Genomic DNA, 19,523 nt, shown 5'->3' on the forward strand with positions numbered 1-19,523 from the left:
CTATTGTAGGCGCAGGCATGTTGGGCGGAGGTAGGGTTAAGTAAGGCATGTGACCTTATCAAGGTGGACGTTCCCTACCTGTCAAGTGTGGTGTTGGTCTGTCCAAAAGGAGAAATGCCTCAGTCATTACCAGCCATGACAGTGGGGAGGGTATTGTTTTTACCACGTGACCCTGTGTGTGTGTGTGTGAACCTGCAAGGACCACGCACGGATCATGTGCTTCAAACTGGGTGTGGTCCGAGCAAGGGCGCCACAAGTATGGGGGATTGGAAAAAGAAGGGGCACATGTCGGGCACATTTTTTAACATGACAAATCGTAGCACAAACCCGACCATTTACACGTCGATTGTGTTGCCGTAGCCTGTGGTTAAAGGGGAAACTGCTGAGCCTCCTTACAACTATGTGTATTTATGTTCCATTCACAACAACGCATGCATTTCCAGTGTGTACTGAGACGTGTTCCAACAAGTTATTTCACTGATGTGCAGCAACTAGCATGCATGGTTAATGTTAAACTAGCTTAATACAGAGGAATATAAGTATTGTATAGGAGTTTTAGTTACATTTTATGATTAATATTCCTTGTTTTAAATAAGTGAATGGCATTATTCAATTTAATGACTGGACTTATGTTTGATATTTGCTTATAAACCAAACAAGTCTCAACAACTTTTCAGTTGTGTTGATGTTACAGAGAAAAGCAAAGCTTAAGTAAGGAACCTGCCTGGTCAAGTATGTGAAACTTTACTACATGATGCAACTTCTCAAATGTTGAAAGCAAAATCTGTCAAATATGAGTTGTACCAACTGTGACTGTTTACACCTTTTTTAAAGGAGTAAAAAAGTCCAGCCTTTTTTCATATATTTTTGTTATTCTTGTAAAACACAGACAGAGCACATTGTACAAACAAGGCACATATTTTTCCAGCAGGAATTTGAGACGGCTGGTGGGAAATAGTGAGGTACATTGATTTGTCTTTTAGAGCTTTGTATTTCTGATTATGCTTTAATCAGTGTGTATTCGTAAGTGGATGGATCTTTTGACTATAATTCAAGTATTTATGCTGTTGCTCCGTATGAAAAGTCTTTTAACGAGCGTATACAACCACAATGTTTTCCATTAAATACCTAGTAGAGTGTGGAGACTCACCACTATGTAATATCTCCTGCCACAATCTCGCAATGAACCGTAAAGAGTTTTTCACTTCTCATAAATATTAACAGATCTTGTATGTAGTGTTTTTTTGCTGTTGCTTCATTGTAGAGCTATGAGCAGCTCATTGATCAACCCTTTGTCTTTCTTTATCTCACACACATGAAACGCATTGTTATGTCCTGTCCTCCAGACGCAGAGTCAATATACTAAAAGTTAGAATGTCTATCTATGCTAAAGCTAAAATATGATTTGTGTTGCAGTTGTATCGATTTTGTGTATTGAATATAGTGAGTCTATTGTTGTTATTGCGAGGTATATGCTGAGCCATCTATAACTCTAAGGTACTTTACTTTTCAAAACAGTTTTGATTTAAGGTCCACTCACTTATGCATTGTCAGACTTTTTACTGTTTTTAAATCAATGTAGAACCTCTCATTTATCATGGCATGATAAAGACCAAACTTTCCATTTTTATTTTGGCAGCTTTGGTGCCTTTCGTGCATGATGCAAAGTGGTGTATTTTTAAAAGTCATGAATAGTAAATTTGGAGTCTCAGATTAACCTCACTAAGTCTAGGACTGCATAGATGGACTGTGGGAGGAAGCTGGAGTATACCCAAAGAAAACCCACGCAGACATGCAGAGAACATGCAAACTCCACACAGAAAGGCACCTGCACAAGCAGAACTACAACCAACAACCTTCTTGCTGTGAAGTGACGGTGCTTATCACTGCACCACTGTCCCTAAATTGAAATGCCGACTCTCCGCCAATCTCATCTGGGATTTGCTCCACCCCCCTGCATCCTTTTGTATATATAATTTATGGATAAAAACAGTAGATTCATATTCATGCTTACATAGGTACCTTATGTCTCGGATGTTTGCAGGAGCAGTCGCTATCATTCAAGATTGTTTAAATTCATTAATTCCACCATCTGTTGTCTGTGTAGCACACTCATAATTCGAATGCAGGACACAAGTCTGTACATGAATAGTCATTTTACGAGGCTACATGCACAAACATAGCTGTCAGTGTATCTTAAGGTGTAAATATGAAGCTCACATGAATGTTGGTGTTGTGGTATCAGCTAGCCTTGTTAGCCTTAAAGCAAACTAATGCTAGGCGTGAATAGCCTGCAGCACTTTTTCATTAGTGTAAAAATTATTTCCAAGTTGGAGCCCATGTTTACCCGGCCCTATTTAAGTGACTTATAATGTTCAGGTTGTCGGTCCTATTTCTGGTTTGTCAAGTAATGTGATTAATAAGGGTAATGTCCACAGCCGGTGTGTTTCAGGTTCTGAAAGATGGCAGGCTGCAAAGATGCTCTTTCCCTCCCGCAGTGGAGAGGTTGGAGCGCTTATAGCTCCTGTTGTGTGATAGACACTGAAAAGATGAGTCACTCCGAGACCAACATCGTTGCCATGGCAGCCAGAAGCCTTGAGAGCAAGCCAGGGAAATGTTTTAGGTTCCAAATACAGACTGCTTCATTTGTGCTTGATATGTCTGTCACAGTGGTGATATTTTGAGCTGAGGTAGTAAGTACAGACACAGTGTTGGTCACTAAGTGCATTTGTTTTTCCCCCATGACTTTTATTGGCACATAAATCAAAAGTAGCTGTTCTGTTTTCTTTTCTTCCTACGTTTTTGGCTGTAATGAAGACAGTCTATCAATCTACTGATGTACCACTGCTTCATTCTTCCTGTCTCACAACCTCGATTATTATATCTGTGATAAGTGTTTTTCACAGATTTGCCATTTATCGCCCATAAAATAGTTATGACTCGTGTTCAAAATCAATGCAGTTGAACCTGAGATATCTTAATTTGATTCCTTCTTCTTTTCTCAAAACCTTAGACCCACATTACCCGCTATACAACTTGACAGCACACACTTTGGTTGGAGATTGGGGGGTGTTGCGCGTGAAGGGGCTCATGTTGCTTGAAGCTGTTTGCCTCAAGTAGAGATGAGGAGCACAAGCTGCAGTGGTCTTGTTTGCTCACACTAGAACTATTCATTAGTCCAAACCCATCTGAGAACAAAGAAATATAACCAAGCCTGACCCGAGCCCTGCAGCCCGATGTTCACCCTGATTACAGACCTCTGCACTATAGAAAAACCAAGTTGATTGCCCAGTAAATTTGACCAAACCTGAATTAGCATTTGTTGATTGTTGGTTTCATTCATGATGAGTCTTTGGCCTTTTAGCCTTTTACTACCTATGCAATTATTTGTACCTGATACTGTTGAAATAAATGAATTGATAGACAGAAATTAAATTTACATTTTCATGTGCATTTTAAGCAAAAACTTAAGTTTAGACTTGGAATATTTTGAAGATGTCAATGTGGAAATTTTGATGGACACTGTCACTGACATTTCATATTTAGTAACTGAGTTTTAGCCATTTTTCTTGCCAGCATCCTTTAGCATGGCTCATCACTGTCTGCTCATGAAATACACGTCCACTCTTCTGGCCTATTGATTGACAAGTGCTTCCCAAACAGTCTGTTTCCATCCTGGCTGCCAGCAGATGGCAAATCGATACATAACTTTGTGACAGTGTTTGTGTGCCTTTTTTTTGGTCCGGGTCACAACTCTGGCCTCTGGCAGATCAGGATTTGCATTGACCTTTCTGTACTGAAGACGTGGGTTGTGTGCTTCTGTGCTGCTGTAATAACCCGCTGATACTAGGGCAAGTTGTTATTACACTGCGCATTTTTCATCATCAAAACTGTGTAATGTACCACAGTATTTTAATTTCACCTTTATACGTATAATGTGTTAAATATGTAGGGACAACATTCATTACAGACTAATTTCTACTTCACAGTGGTTGTGCATGCAAAACTTCATACATCATGAAAGTTTCAACCTTATTGCTGCACTGACTTTGTTTGTGTGTGTGTGCGTGTGTGTCTAGCAAATGCAGCTTTTCCACCAATGCCTCGAAGCGATCACTCACAACAATTCAGATATGAACCATGTCTTGACTCAAAAACACAGACATGTATGTGTCGTGTCCTTTCACTGTTTCCGTTTCTTGTTATAATGGCAGCTAATTAGTGACTCAGACAACAATGGCCTCTTTGAGGTTTTTCTAAAGCTTCTTGTGTCGGAAGCAATGCACATTCTTTGGCATTTATTACAATCATTATTGCCTTTCAATTGTTTTCTTAAATAATCAGATCAGCCTTTTCTCTATAAAACATTAACAAACTGTGAACAATGGCTATCACAATATCATGTAGCTTAAGGACACATGTAATCAGATTTTCATTGGAAATGGAGGTGAATACGACAACTCCCATCCCTGACATCACATTAGGATTTTTGTTATTGTTTTGATTGAGACACCCTATAGTGGCCATAGTTGCATATTGTACGTTTAACTGCCATTTTAGCCCATATGAACCAAAAAAAAAAGCCTGTGTCATTTGTTCTTCTCCCACCGACCCTGTGGCTACTGTTATAATCGCCTGCAATTATAACAGTAGCCACTGACAGCGTGAAAAAAGGAATAGTGTGACCGTGCCATTACGGGTCCATTTGAGATTGGCTAGCCGGTGAAATCTACTAGCTGAGAGAGAAATAGGAATAAGCCGGGCATCTGGCGTACAAAGTTTTGTCCACGCTTTCTCCATGCACTGTTCTGACCTCTTGGCTAGATCATTTGACATTTGTCTCTCTCGGCCACCGTAACACATGCTCAAGTTTCGCAGGAACTCACAGAGGTAATGTGAGTAAATCAGCATGAGAAGTATATCAGTGAAGGGCTGTATTCATGCTTCACAGTTCAACACTATAATGTCTAAAATAGAAGCAGACCCCTGAGGAGTTTGATTTCTTTCCGAGGAGTCTGTTCTCTTTCATGTTTTGCTCACCCAGAGAAAAGACGTGTGGATGACTGACGCTTTCTTGTGGTTTCCATCTTTAAATGAACATTGGATACTGTTAAAAGACCCATGTCCTAACTGATGATTTTTGTCGTCGATTAATTTGTTGATTATTTGCTCGATTTATTGCTTGTCAAACCCTAGGTTGATGCATGCAGATATCTGGTCTAAAACAGTCTAGGTTTAGACAGAAATGTACCTACCATTCATTTGTCGTTATGAAACCATCTACAAGGTAGAGAGATATCTGGTGAACAATAGACAACCAGGGGCATCCAATTCCTTTCCATTTACCCCTCCCACTTATTATTCTGGAGGATGATAGAACAATGTTTTCACTTACTGGTAGCTGTTGAGAAAACATACTATCAAAATTATTTTCGATTAACTCCCAGATCACTTTGCAGAAATCCACTTCGGGATGTCCTGTTTCCCAGGAAATATAAAGTGTTTTTAATGCTCTAGACTAACGAGTACAATATAATGAATCACTATTCCCTACTGAAATGCGGCAGTTGACACTTATTAAAAAATGTCTAACCTTTTTACACAAGAAAATGGGGTGTTTATGCAGATTTTTAAAACAAGAGTTAACTCACTCAAAATGGCGACGACTCCTTTGCCATTGCCAGTAGACAAGTTTACCATGTGGGACAGACATACTACTTATTTCCCACAGTTACTACCCTGCAGACTACTGCAATAGGAGGAGATTCAATTGTCCTAAAGGCTATTCTACGTTTGCTCGGAGGTCATTTGATCATGTGTGCATTAAATTGACCTTAACCTTGATATCTTCTTTATTTCTATGCTCTTTTCAATGTGTTGTTTCAGCAGTTATTTGGTCCCATCTGAGGCATATTAGATTATTTAGCTGTGCACTCTAAATAAATGTGGACACTAGCGAAAGTTGTGTAGTACCACGTTAGCCAACCAGTTAAGCAACTTCACTATGTCCTATCACCTCATGTCGTGCATTAATGGACACGTTTGGCCCACGGCAGGCTGCCACTCCTGTTTTTTACAACTCAACAGTCACACTCTGCCTGTTGAGGCACCTCATGTCCTTGAACTATGATTCTAGATTATTATTCATTCATTTTCTGATGTCAGAAGATGTAAGGCTGCATACAGCACAAATATATCTCTTGCACAACAGGGAGGCTGTTACCTAAACAACAGTCTTTACTTTAACCTTAAACATCAGTGTTGAGTTACAGAGTTTACTGAGCTCGTGGAAAAATGCATCTACACTTTCTTAATTCTCATCTAATGCTGTTTTTTTATTATGTAGATTGAATAGCTAACTCTATTTTAGTTGCAGACTTTGAGCTACGGCTAATTTATTCTTTTCATGTATGAATTGAAAACATTAATTTGTTATTTTTCTAGACTGGTTGTATGAGCACTTTGTAAATATTACCTTAGTGTCTGAAACTCTAACTAGACTCATAAATGCGTGTTCTTTTCTTCTGGACTAATCTGTCTCTGTTCAGAGGTCACCTGACCTGCATGGCTTCCCTCAGTTTGTTTTGGTCTCATTCTGCTTGGCTATAATTCTATGAATTGTTGACGGGCAAGAAAAGGGCAAGCATTAGCATTTCAGATTTCTGAGGTGTGATACAAATATGTTTGTTGTATATTTAACTGGTGTATAGGTCACGACCAGCAGTTTTTTATCCTGGTGGTTATTGTTCCATGTGCACACTGTAAATTTGTACAGATGTATCAAAGTATAACAGGGGAAGATTTATGTAAAAATAAACATTTTCACAGTTTGCAAAAACGATTACGAGCAAAGCATTTCTCTGTATTCACCTTTTGGACTGAAAAGAGAGGCAAAGTGACCGTGCTGTTGCTGCAGACCAGAGCTAATCAGAATGCAAATGTAACTGTTGCAACTCTTGTATTTATTAAACCCATCAAACAATGCATGAATGACACCTTAGTTTTTTGTACCAGAACACAATTAATCCAGGGCACAACACATCAGTCACTTGGAAAATAAAACCTGGGATGTTGAAATGGAAAATGGTTGCATAACTGCAGTGATCTTTGGATGTCCATATACAGTGTTGTATTCTGTTCACAATCAACATTGTTCAACAATGATGATGCGGATATTATGGTAACTTTATGTTGGGGAGCATGTCCGCTGTTGGGAACAATGTGTTGACGACTGTGTCTTTTGATTTTGAATGTGCCACCCTCCATGTGTGCATCGATTCATCTTCATGCTTGACTTATGCCCCAAAAAGTCAAACATCATCAATTTCAAATTGATGGATCCTGGAAACTTGAGTGCCTCAGGCAAATGTTTTCATACTTTGGTTTGATTTTACTCTGGCATGAGCAGTGAACTCTGTGTCGGGCCTTATTTAGACCGGTTTAGTCTCGACATCATGTCCAGTAAAACATGTTCGTCTGAACTATTTGTTTACAGAAATGTCTTTTGTTTGCATTTGTGTAAGTACATGGATACAACATGCTAATAGCTTTTATAGCGTCTCTTTGGACACATTTCACATTTTGACACTTTTGGTCCATCACTTACTGCAATTTGTGTAGTTTAATGCACAATACTTCCTGTTGAACACCTCTCACCATAGCTTACTTGCAAAACTGTGATCTGTTGGCTCCTCCTGTTTGTGCACACAAAATGGTTCCCAGTTGTGATCTAGAAAAACAGGACATATCAAATCTTTATCTTTATATAATCCTTTTGTGGTATTATGCATTAATTGATGCATAAATTACTAAGATAATTATAAAGTTTACAGCACAACATTGTATCTAATTAAAAACTCAATGTTATAAAATAACTGGACACCAGAACTGCTACGACGCTTGGTTCACCTTGTTTCACTGTTCTTCTTTCACTTGCTGTTTTGATAATGGTATTGAACCGGACTATAGTGTATAATTCACCTCATTTTCAAATTAATCAAATCATTCTTGCTCTGTATTGAAGCGTCAGGATTTTTACATTCATTACCTCTGCCAAGCAGGTTATGTTTTCATTGCTTTCTGTATTTATACCGAAACTACTGAACCAACTAGTTTGGCGGGTGGGGTAGGCCAAGGAAGAACAATAACTTTTAATCAGTCAAATGGGCGGATCCATTTCCCCCCCACTCTTTTACATTGTGAAATAAGGTGTTAGTCTTGGTGGGTGTTGCTCTGGTTTAAGATTAAATCTTATCATATACAGTCCTTGTTTTAGAGAAACTGCTCAGATTTGTTCAGGCAAATCTTTGCAGTTCAATGTGCAACCATGACTGAAGATCACTTAAATCTGTCATTTCTTATGAGTAATTTCATTGAGAGAAGAGTTGAATGTAAACACATGACCAAGGATTCGGTAATAACAAAATTGTTCAGTGTCCATCCTTCCAAACATGAGCAAGGTGCTTCACTTATCTCAACATACCGCTTGTCTCACAATGACAAACCAATGTGGTATTCGCTGATTTACATTCACCTGAAAATGTGACGAGCATTAAATGGAACCTGGAAAACTAAAAATGATCGAAGAGCTTTCACAAGACTTGGATTACATGACGGCATTCGGTAACAGCTAGTTGTTGCTGATCGGTGTTGTTGCTAAATACAGAGGAGAGGAGGTGTTGCTGTTCCTTTTGTCGCTCTTTGGTACGATCAATGCTTATTTACTGTGTTTGTGAGACACAAGGCTTCCTGTGTCAGTGGAGGGCTTGTTGTCTGCAAGTCATTCAAAAGGTTGGTATTATCGGGACAAACGACTATAACCCAGGTCATAGTGCTTCAGTAATTCTCTCCCTGTCGTGACATTTATACCCAAAAGAGAAACGTTTAACTGTACGACTCTTAATACCTGCAGAGATCAGCATCAACACAATTTACACCATCACTGTGCGGCTCAAAGGAATAATTATATATCTTGTGTTGTTTTATCAGTTTCCCTTTTTGGTGGTGCCACTCTCTTACTCATGTCCATGTGTGGTAATGAAATGACATGTTGTTGTATCCAGAAGATAGTCCGAGTGATTCCTGAAGCTTTGTATGGCGCCGCAGTCAGAATATGTCATACGTGGAAATTGAACGTCCTATCTTCCTTCTAATGTCGGCTTCATTGTGATTCTGAGATGAAACGCCTCATATGGGAGTGAAGGACTTTTTTTCTCTTTCACATTTACATGACCATATTTTTCTCTGAACCTGAATCCACGTGAATCTTTGTCAGCTTGATTCATTTGGAATAAAAATCAGATCTCCTATTTCTTCTCTTTGTTCGCGCACCCAGTATCATCATCCTAATGGAAATATTTTCCTTCCTTTCTAATCAACCTGAGTAGTACGTGCACTAATGCATCTGTATCTCAAAAATAGCTTCTCATTGGGAAAAGCATCTACTTGTCAGAGTGTATTTAACAGGCCTTTCAGATTAAGACAATTCACCATAAAGGAGTTAAATGATTTTAACAAGAACTTAGAGATGCGTTCGGAATACGTTACTTTTTTATAAAGGAACACTTTAGAGCAAATATCTTATTAAGCTTCAGCCAGGAGACTTTTAGCCTAGCATAAACAATTGAAACACAATAGCTATGCTGGCTCGGGCCAAATTTCTGCATTGTTCTTAGTTCTCAGTTTTTATATTGATTGATATATATTATATTACATTAATTTACTTTAACATTGATATTGACATATCTGTGAAAGGCTCCTATTGGCCTATATTGGTGAAGCATGTGGCTTCCACTGCCTAGAAAACATAAGTTTTGAATCCTGCCACACAATTCATCCTGGCTTTTTCCTTTCTTCTTTCACTTTGGTATTCAGTCTCTCCTTTCATCATTAAACCTTTCGGGACTCAATACTTTGGAAATTTCGAATTAAGGAAAAGTATTGTTTTAACAAGTCAGCCCAGATATTAGAATCACTCTTAGCAGCAGCTGGTTGTCTGACCTGTGCAGCTCAGTTGCGTAAGTACTTTGTCAGCTGTCAGCACCACTGGAGTACTTTCACAGCTAGTGAACATTTTTTTTAGCTGTCGCCGACTGCCATGTCCTGATGCCACAGTGTTTCATGAGGAAGTGCCTTTTCAGTTGCATAATATTACTAAATGAGAAACTGATCATGACATTTCTCACCCTCCCTCCTCTCGCTGTTACACACTCTAGTGGAGGGTGGGTGCACAAATGTGTTGTCGATGTTTTACTGCAAGAAGTAATTATTTTCAAGATTAAGTTATTGGTTTATGGTCATTGCAATTTCACAGAGCCAAACATATTTGCTGGATAAGAGAAACTGTTGTGCTTCAATAAACACTTTTAACACCATCTGCCTTTTTGATTAACTTTGCAGGTATTTTCTTAATAAATCCGTTGAAGTGTATATATATATATTTAGATGCCATCTACTTTCTACACCATAGTGATGTCTTCAATTTACTTGTTTTCACTATACGACCAAAATCTACCAAAAGGGTGTAGAAATATTCTTGCTTACATTTATTTGAGACAATGTGACTTTGGCATTTGTAAATAAAATTTCACATAATTTGCATTTGTCTTTAGCTCTGATAGACATGGAAGAGAGTAGTTACAAGTGGTTACCAGTGTATAAACAGCTACATTGTACTAGCTTTTATGTAATTTACACTCCAAAATGTGCTACTTAGACATTCATTTTCATGAGGTTTCCAGTGTAGCTCAATGTCAACCGGTGTTACGAATGATTTCTGTGTTTTTGTAACCTCCCCACCTCTGGGGTGTTTGGTTCTTGAGGTGTTGTAAATCAGACCTGAAAGTTGGTTCACATTAGCCACGTCTTGCTGCTACTATTACAGAGCGAGTCCTGTGTGTGCAGCAGTGAGCCTCTGCTGTGCAGGAACAGAACATCAGTGTACAGTGTGTCACTAGATTTCTGGATGGCAGCCACATGCTGTATATAGCTGAGCTGGGGTCAGGTTTGACAGCTCTAATACACCCTGAACGCACTCACCGTCTAATCCATAAAAGGCTTTACAATCAAAGCCGAGAATGACTGGGCTGTCTGTGTGTGGCAAAATACACTGGTGTATTGTGAGGTGTACTGCATTTTGACTAAATATGTAATATTTAAAGGTTACCTATGCCATGCACTCTTAGACCTTGAGAATTCGTCTGGAAGTCAAAAACCAAAGAAATCCAGACACCTGCAAATTTATAATGCACTACTTTTCATTTCACACTGTTATACTGCACAAGCAAGTCCAACTCCCAGGGCTACATTTCCAGTGGTTATTGTTGCTGGTCTTATCTGTAAGCTGTTTCGCTGAATATCTGTTTTTAAATTTATTTTCTTCTTTTGTATGATTCCAGATGCCCCCTCCACAGAGCAGCAGGAACTGTTCACCCAGAAACTCCAGCAGTGTTGCATGCTCTTCGACTTCTTCGACTCTGTGATGGACCTGAAGAGCAAGGAGATAAAGAGGGCGACACTCAACGAGCTCGTGGACTATGTTTCCACCAACAGAGGCGTGCTGGTGGAGTCCACGTACCCAGAGATCACTAATATGGTGAGGAAAATAAACGCAGCAACCACAGCAGCAGCTAATTAAGTTTCATTTCATTTGCAGGTATTAAACTGCAAAAAGGTTTCCTCTGTGTGTCACTGGCATCACTGTGCAAGATCAAAATAATGGAGGCTGATCGTGTGCCTAGACAGGGCCATTTGTCAGGTTTTAGGTTCACTGCATTATGTGTTTTAAACTCATTACCAAATTTCTTCAGTGTAAAATCATTATTTTTCAATTTGAGATTTAGCCCAATGTTTAACATTATTTAAGTCTTAGATCACCTTCACTAATCTAATGCTAGTATCTGTCACACAGGATGTCCTGTGGCTATTTCACAACAAAGCCTAAACACGCTGCTTTTTCAAACCTCTGCGGCAACATTAATATTGCAGTTCATGTTTAAAAGTTAAGGTCAGAGATATTCCCTCCACACATCTATTATGCGCAGGCTTCATCAGAAAAGTTTCTGCATTTCTGTAAACTTTTTAAGGACATGAACTGTAAAAAAAATTAGAACATTTCTTTAGTGTCATTACATCTTGAAATGTCAATTTAGATCCAAACTAATAATTAAATCCAATATATATTCATATTCTCTAGTGTGTCACATAATGTTTATGGCAATGATAGTTTCCATGACGACACATGCTACTGTAAGTGACGAAAGGGATTGCAATGGATTCGTACCTTTAATTCTTGCTGTCATCCCCCATCTATTGTATATGTGGCAAATAGTAACTTGGATAAGATCTATATACACAAATTATTGAGTTATATTTTCTTTTTTATCCGAAGATATACTGTACATGTATCTCAGTTTGCTGTTGTTACACCGACTGTCTGTTTAACAAACCAACACCCTGCAGTGTGAAGTATCATTGGCCAACATATTATAGATTTGTGTTTGTGTAGTAGGTGCCCTGAGCAGCCTAGCTCCCTCCTACAGTGTAATAATGACTCATGTGTAACATTTACAGCACAGCAGTCAGTACATTAATCATTGCTGCAGCGACTCACTCCTCACTGCAGATCAACACATTGGAGACAATGAGAACGTACGTCCACAGATGAGTCAAGGAGTCTTTAGATTACTATTTGGTATGGCAAAGGTTTTAAAATGACTTAAATCTTTACTTTATCTGTAGAAACCTGTCTTTAAGACTCTAAGGGTTTTTCCCCCCATGTTGCTTAAATGGCTCCTGGCATAATTTAGACAAGGAGAGAAAAAGTTAATTACTTTGCAGCCTAAATTTTCATTGAATGTACATGTAGCAGCTCTCTTATATGATTTGCCCTCACCTATATATATAGTATAAGTATAAGCACCATTCAGTCACATCTAGTGCTAGTCCCTCAGCAAACATCACTTTTATGCAGCTGTCAGGGAGTTAAAATACAAGTTTAATGGATAAATTTGTGTCAGAGCTACATGTTGTATGCTGTGTGAAGTATATGTAATTACAGCAGTTCAGAAACGGGTCATTTCCAATTAAAGTTAACACTCATAAACAGCAGCAGTACTTGGATGTAATATAATATCTTGTCCAGAAAAACATAACGGTGGCAGTGTAAGCTGTCATCGGGTACGGCTGCCATGGCGCAACCGCTGTTTACATGGGGATAGAGAAGGTAAATAAGACGTTGATGGCCAACTAACAAAGCATTTGGTGTCAATGTTTAAACTGTTGCAGCGTCTGTGTTCAAAGCACAGTGTGTATCAGCAGTACTGTACCTTGTTGCTGTGCTAGTCTCACCCTTAAATCAAACACACTCACCTTTTGGACATAGAGTCCATTTTTATTTGAACCGTCTCTCTAGATAGTTTTGGCAGCAAAGGACACGAGAATGTAAATAAATACCAGCTTTCTCCCTTGTGTGATTGTAAAGTATAAAAAAAGACAATCAAAAATAGTCCACTTAAACAAAAGAAGCACAATTAAAGCCCTCTCTCAAACCCTGTTTTATTTATCCAGTTTTAACCTACATGCTGATTCACCATGATTTAATGCTCATCATTTCGAAAGTCTGGAGAGTAGCAGAGTGAATTTTTCCTGAACATAAACATTGAAGCTTGTGGTAAATAATTAATGGAAGATGACGGGACGTTGTGCTCTGTCTGCAACATGGCATGATAATCTTTCCAATGTGCCGACACAGGCAATAAACACTGTAGCAAATCCTTCCATGTCAGCACTCCACAAAGAAATAAAAATGAAATCACACTAATGCAGTTATTCTATTAAATCTTCATAACCAGAAACAGATTTGTGCTGTAGTGAGTTTGAAGTCTAGTCAAGACTACAAAGTACATTTCCATGTGTGTGTTCTACTGAGTAAAAAACGGTTTTCACACTTTTCTTTCATGACGAGGCAGAATATCTTATTAGATTAATGACCCAAACTGAAATGTAGTAATGCTTGGTTCACAGAAGCTATGAGAGAACAGCAGTAGAAGTGTATCCAAACTGTTCATAGTTATATTATGTGATATCTCAGACTACTACATCAGCAGGTCAGCGGGTTTGTAACCTAGTGTAGTGTAAATGCATGACCCCGGCTTCTCCACAGGTATAATCATCTCTTTCTTCATAATCTCACTCATCTTTGTAGTCTATATGTTGTACGACATGGGTTGAGCCTTAGAGAAAGTCCAGGCTCCTGAATGAGGTTAGACAAACAGCAGCTGCACTTTCAGAAGGCTGCCCTGATAATAGCTCTCGTAGACACTCCATGCTTGGCATCACAGGATAATGAAGAGGTGAGTGTTTAAAGTACGGCCCATTATTCTGCTGCTGCGAGGCCTGCTTTGATCACTGTGGTATAAACAGCCAGGTTTCCTATCTATGTCAGAGGAGGTTTTGCCAACTCTATAATTAGTGTCACTATATATGCTAGAAAATCACATCTTTCAGGGTTAGGGTTAGGTCAATTTAGATTGAATTCCTCCTTTGCTGTGTCAGGGACAGCAGTGACAGCAGGGTTGGCCAAAAAGAGATTCAATAAACTTCAATTCCCCTTTTATGCCATATTTTTCATCCTTTGTGCCAATCGACTCTTCATGCTTTATCTCTCTCTATCTACCCGCCTCCCTCCTCCTTCCTTTCTCTCGCCTCGTGTGCGTTGCTAGGTGTTGGTTGTTACTGGCGGCAAACTGACCCCACACAGATTTACAGCCTCCTGTGTCATCATGGAGCCCACGCTGGTTTCACTTACAGCACTGTCACTTAGGAACGGCCCATTTTTGAATCCTCCTACATCATTTACACTCACTCGCGCACACAAATCACCGTTTCCTTTTTCCCCCTCAGTGAAAATTTCTCACATGCCTCCCTTGTTTGTCATCCACCCACAACATTGTTTTGTGTTTTTTCTCCAACTGTAGTTATTTTTGCGATACTGTGAATTGACTGGAGGGAATTTAAAGCATGAGGAATGGTTATATGGTCAAATTAAACTGCAAACCAGCAAAAAGATGACATAAAGCCTTGACTGGGGTTTCAGAGGTTGGACAATCGTACCTAAGGACTGTTGGTGCTCCCTGACATCAGCAGTTATCGTCATTGTATTCAATCTAAAGGAAACAAAACCTTAACTTGTGTATGACAGGCCCTACAGTCTGCTCACCTTCCTATGCTAAGTTTGTGGGGGCTCAGATATAAAAACATCCCAGTATTATTAATAGCGAAAGGAGATATTCATAGGGGATAAAACAATGGAGGAGTTACATCGTGGGAATATCAGAATAATGCAGTTAAAGGTTTATTAAACCCTAAACTGGGCTTTATAGTACTTAGACTGGATTTTGTAGCTCTGGAAACTTTCCACTGCAGCAATGACCGTGTCTTTCATCATAACATAAGCGAGGTAGAAGTATGTTTTTGACGTTACTTTGTTCAAGTAATTCGTCAGAAATGTGTAGTCCCCTTGTGTTGGAAGAAAGTTCAGACGATCGTTCATCTGCATCACTGCTTCATCAAGAGACTGGCATAGGCCGGTCAGACAGATATTGGACCCAACTGCCCGAGCAGTGTTAGGCCCAGGTCAGACACTGTGGAAGTTATAGAAATGATAATCTGACCAAATGATGCGATGGTGGCTTTCAGATGTACTTGTGGGTTCGTGTGGCAAATGCTTATACAGCATTCATCGTGTAGTCGTCACAAAGTGCTTCTAAATGCAAACAGCCGAACTCCACGGAGTGAATCACTCTGTGAATAATAAAACAGTAAATCATGCAGGTTCTGTTTCGGTTTGCCTAATGGAGGAGATGCTCTGTGTAAGCGAGTTTGAACACTGCACATGTACTCTTGCCAGATGGAATTTTCATCAGCTCAGAAACAGCTGCACCACGGTGTCAGACTTCTCTGAAATAACAGGAAGCTCACAAGCAGGCGGATAAGAGCTCAGCACAATAGCGTCGATGCACAGCTCATTCAGGCTTGAAGGAAATAGGCTGCAGATGATACAAATGCCTGTCCACATACATACAGGTCTTTTTGGGTAGTTTTTCTTCACAGGACAGAAGATGTCTCACCTTGTTAAACCATTTGAGGAAAAAAATAGAATTTTTTAATATACAAATAATATTGGATTGATTGACAAGACAAGCTAGTAAATGCAGTAAATGCATGGTATGGTGCCGTCAATTCAGAAGATATTCTCCCCTGTGGGGTTTTATGCCATATTTTGGGCGAATGTCAAGTTTAAAATTCCCCTGCTGCCTTCCTCTCCCATTACTGTCATTTAGATTTTCCAGCTGCCAATAGGTAATTTAATGTTGTCTTTATCACTTCAGCATGAGTCGACACTCAATCACATAATGCCAGCTTTTCCAGCTCCCCTCTGCTCTGTGTGTGTGTGTCACTCTCAAATTTACCCGGGCTAAAAATAACAAGGTGGGACAGAGGCAGCAGTAACCTGTCTACAGCGATTGTCTTCGGTGCAGAATTTTAATCGAGGGTTGCAGCAGATGCAGAATCTGTAAAGATTTTATCCTGCGCCTCTCTGTGTTTTGGGGACTTTCAAACATCCTCAGTGACATTTAACATGGTTAGAAATATTCCCGATAAGGTTTCTTTCCCCTCCAGTTATCAAGCTGTGTCAAGTGTATTTGTTTTGTTATTCTCTTGAGTTGAAGCAGAAGTTTGGGGGAATTCAGAGCAGTGTATTGAGACCATAGACTGTTGATTTTTGTATTAGAGGTGAGTGTGGAGGCCAGGAAACCACAGTAGGTTTGATGAAACCTTGTTAGGCTGGGAAAAAATAGGTCATCTGTAAAACTTCATTAGCTTTCTATTCATCATGTGTCTGCATATTTAAATAAAGGATCACATCTGTGGATAACTCAGGAAAACCCGTTTCCTGACTATATGTCATCTCAAGCACTGCTGGGATGTTAACCCTTTCCTTGTGTCCTTCCCCCTCTAGATCTGCACCAACATTTTCCGGACTCTTCCCCCGAGTGAAAACCCTGATTTTGACCCAGAGGAGGATGAACCCACTCTCGAGGCTTCATGGCCTCACATACAGGTTAGAATCTGATACTTAAGTTTGTCTGTACTAGATTTCAATCATTGTGTGTTGGAGCACTTGCAAAGTTCATATTTCTATTTTGTTTTAAATTTCTCTCTGTGTCTTCCAGCTGGTCTACGAATTTCTGCTGCGCTTTCTAGAAAATCCAGACTTCCAGCCCAGCATTGCCAAGCGCTACATTGATCAGAAATTTGTTCTGCAGGTGACTGACTTTCTTTGAAAACATTTTGCATGACCTCAGATGTTTCCTGATAATATGTTAATCTGTCAGCAGCTTTCCAAACCTAACCAGCTTTATTGCAATACATTCTACTCGTACATCATTATTAGGTTTTCAGACATTTGCCGACAGCACTGGCACAAGTTCTCGGCTCTGTACCCACCTTCCTCAGGAATGCTTAACGTCTTATGTGAAGCTGCAGAAAAGAGCAGCAGCTAACAGGGGCCGCAGAGCCCTCAAATGTTGGCTGGGCCACATCCGAGGTGCCTGCACCGACTTTCCATGATGTGAGCGCGTCTTGAGGAAGCTTTAAATAGCTGCCTGTTGTTTACTCTTCACGAGGAGAGAAGCTCAACTGCTGCTTGGAGCTACGAGATGAGGAGGAGGTTTGGGTGGCAGTAAAGGCAGAAGGCCTGTGGTCTAGTTAACTTAAGTCACTGTAATACACACAGCGCAGGAAAGTTTCTGAGATAAACTCAACATTTTCACAACAAGAGTTAAAGTACAAGGGTAGGAAGGAAAAGAAGTAGAGGTTCCCCACATTTCACTGTTGGGAATCCTTGTTTTTTATATCCTGGTTTTAACATGTTTTTAGCTTCTTATTTTGCACCACAACAACCTACTAAAGCAAAACCTGTCCTTTACTCATCAAGTATTTTGCATCTGCACTGCACACTATTTGTTAAGGCGTTTCTTTTGTTGTGTTTTTGTCTTGCTTGCCCAGTCTTTGGTAATGGGTGTGAATAGATACAAACATGGCGCAGAGCAATGTTTTGCTGTCAACTTTGATTTTATCAGCTGTGAACCTGTTCTCCAACTCTTCCACAGACTTTACTACAAACACATTCTTTAAATGTAAGCTGGGAGATGCTGTAAATTGACAAGTAGGCGTAACTGTTGTATGTTGAAGACTCCCAAGGAAGCAATGATTGAAGTAGCAAAAGTATACAAGTAAATCTAGGATATCTGTCTTATTTGACATAGATCTTAAATGTCATTCACTTATGGTCTTAAACATAACTTGTTGAAACCTGCAGAATCCCTGAAATATGCAGTTTAGTCGTTGACATATTCCTGAAAGTGGCTCTCAGCACTGCTCCTTAGAACCAAGCTCATGATCCTAATCATTAGTTCATGGCGTCTTTTTTTATATATATAAGTTTTATACACAGCACTGCTCTGGTGCTGCTGATCCTGCTGCAGAAAAAACACCCTTCAACATGGGAAAACAACCATATGTGGAGCTAAGAGCAGAACGTGTGGTCAGACACATGGTCCTGGTGTATTTAGAGGTTTTTTATTCCCCAGGGAGCACTGATTAAATCATGTGGACTGTATCTGCCCGTGTGTTGGCATGAGGCATCTGTTTTTCTCTGTTTATTTAAACCCATAACCAACAGCCCTGGAAGAGGGGTTCATTATTCTCTGTTATCAGTTTTTTCCTCAGTTAAATGTTATGGCCGTCTTCAGGAGCAGTAACTGAAATTCTCTGGTTAGAAAATGAGATGCTCATAAAAATAAAACATTTACAGTCAATAATTTATTGCAGTGGGTATTCCCAAGCCGGACATACAGAATATGTTGGCTCAGTGGCAACTGAACCGTAAACGCAGTGTTTTGTAAATGCATGATTTCCAAAGCAATGACCTACCCTACATCGGGTGAGTGTGAAGTGAGACTGGTGCCTCGCTTCCTCCACAAACTGTGGGTGGTAGCTTTGTCGTATAACTGTACGACAGATTTCAAAGAGGTCGGGATCACGGATGTGCTTCACACATTTGCTTACCCAAATTCTCAGTATATGTGTGAAATTGAAATTATCAGAGTCCTGCATGTTTCCAGCAGTGTGTTTGTCAAACCATCATGGAAAACGGATTTCTACGTAACAACATTTTCATTGTTTCCACCAATTTGTCCACAGATGTAAACAAATTATCTTTTATCTTTATCTCGCAGACAAAGATGTTGCCCGGAAATTATTATTATTATTGTTTTTTTTTACTCAAAGTAGAAAATAAATCATCCCACTGGGTTTTTCAGGGACTTGTTCTTGGCCCAGGAGAAAAATCTCAAATCACAATGTGACCTATTGTGATTGAATATTGACATCACCTCCGGCTCAAACCGCATCTCTGAATTATACCCTGGCAGCTTTTGTTTTATAACAGTCGGGTCCGT

At 39.5% G+C, this 19,523-nt stretch overlaps 1 protein-coding gene across 1 annotated transcript in view; it reads left to right on the plus strand.

Annotated features, from left to right (window-relative positions):
- Window positions 1-19,523, plus strand: part of ppp2r5a (protein phosphatase 2, regulatory subunit B', alpha isoform) — a 29,880-nt gene that overhangs the window by 2,234 nt on the left and 8,123 nt on the right. Inside the window, exons 2-4 of the mRNA XM_061091039.1 lie at window positions 11,397-11,593; window positions 17,021-17,122; window positions 17,235-17,327. Coding sequence (XP_060947022.1) covers window positions 11,397-11,593; window positions 17,021-17,122; window positions 17,235-17,327 — 392 coding nt within the window. The remainder of the gene's footprint in view (window positions 1-11,396; window positions 11,594-17,020; window positions 17,123-17,234; window positions 17,328-19,523) is intronic.

Source organism: Limanda limanda, chromosome 18 (genome assembly GCF_963576545.1).
Source record: "Limanda limanda chromosome 18, fLimLim1.1, whole genome shotgun sequence".
Lineage (NCBI taxonomy): Eukaryota > Metazoa > Chordata > Actinopteri > Pleuronectiformes > Pleuronectidae > Limanda > Limanda limanda.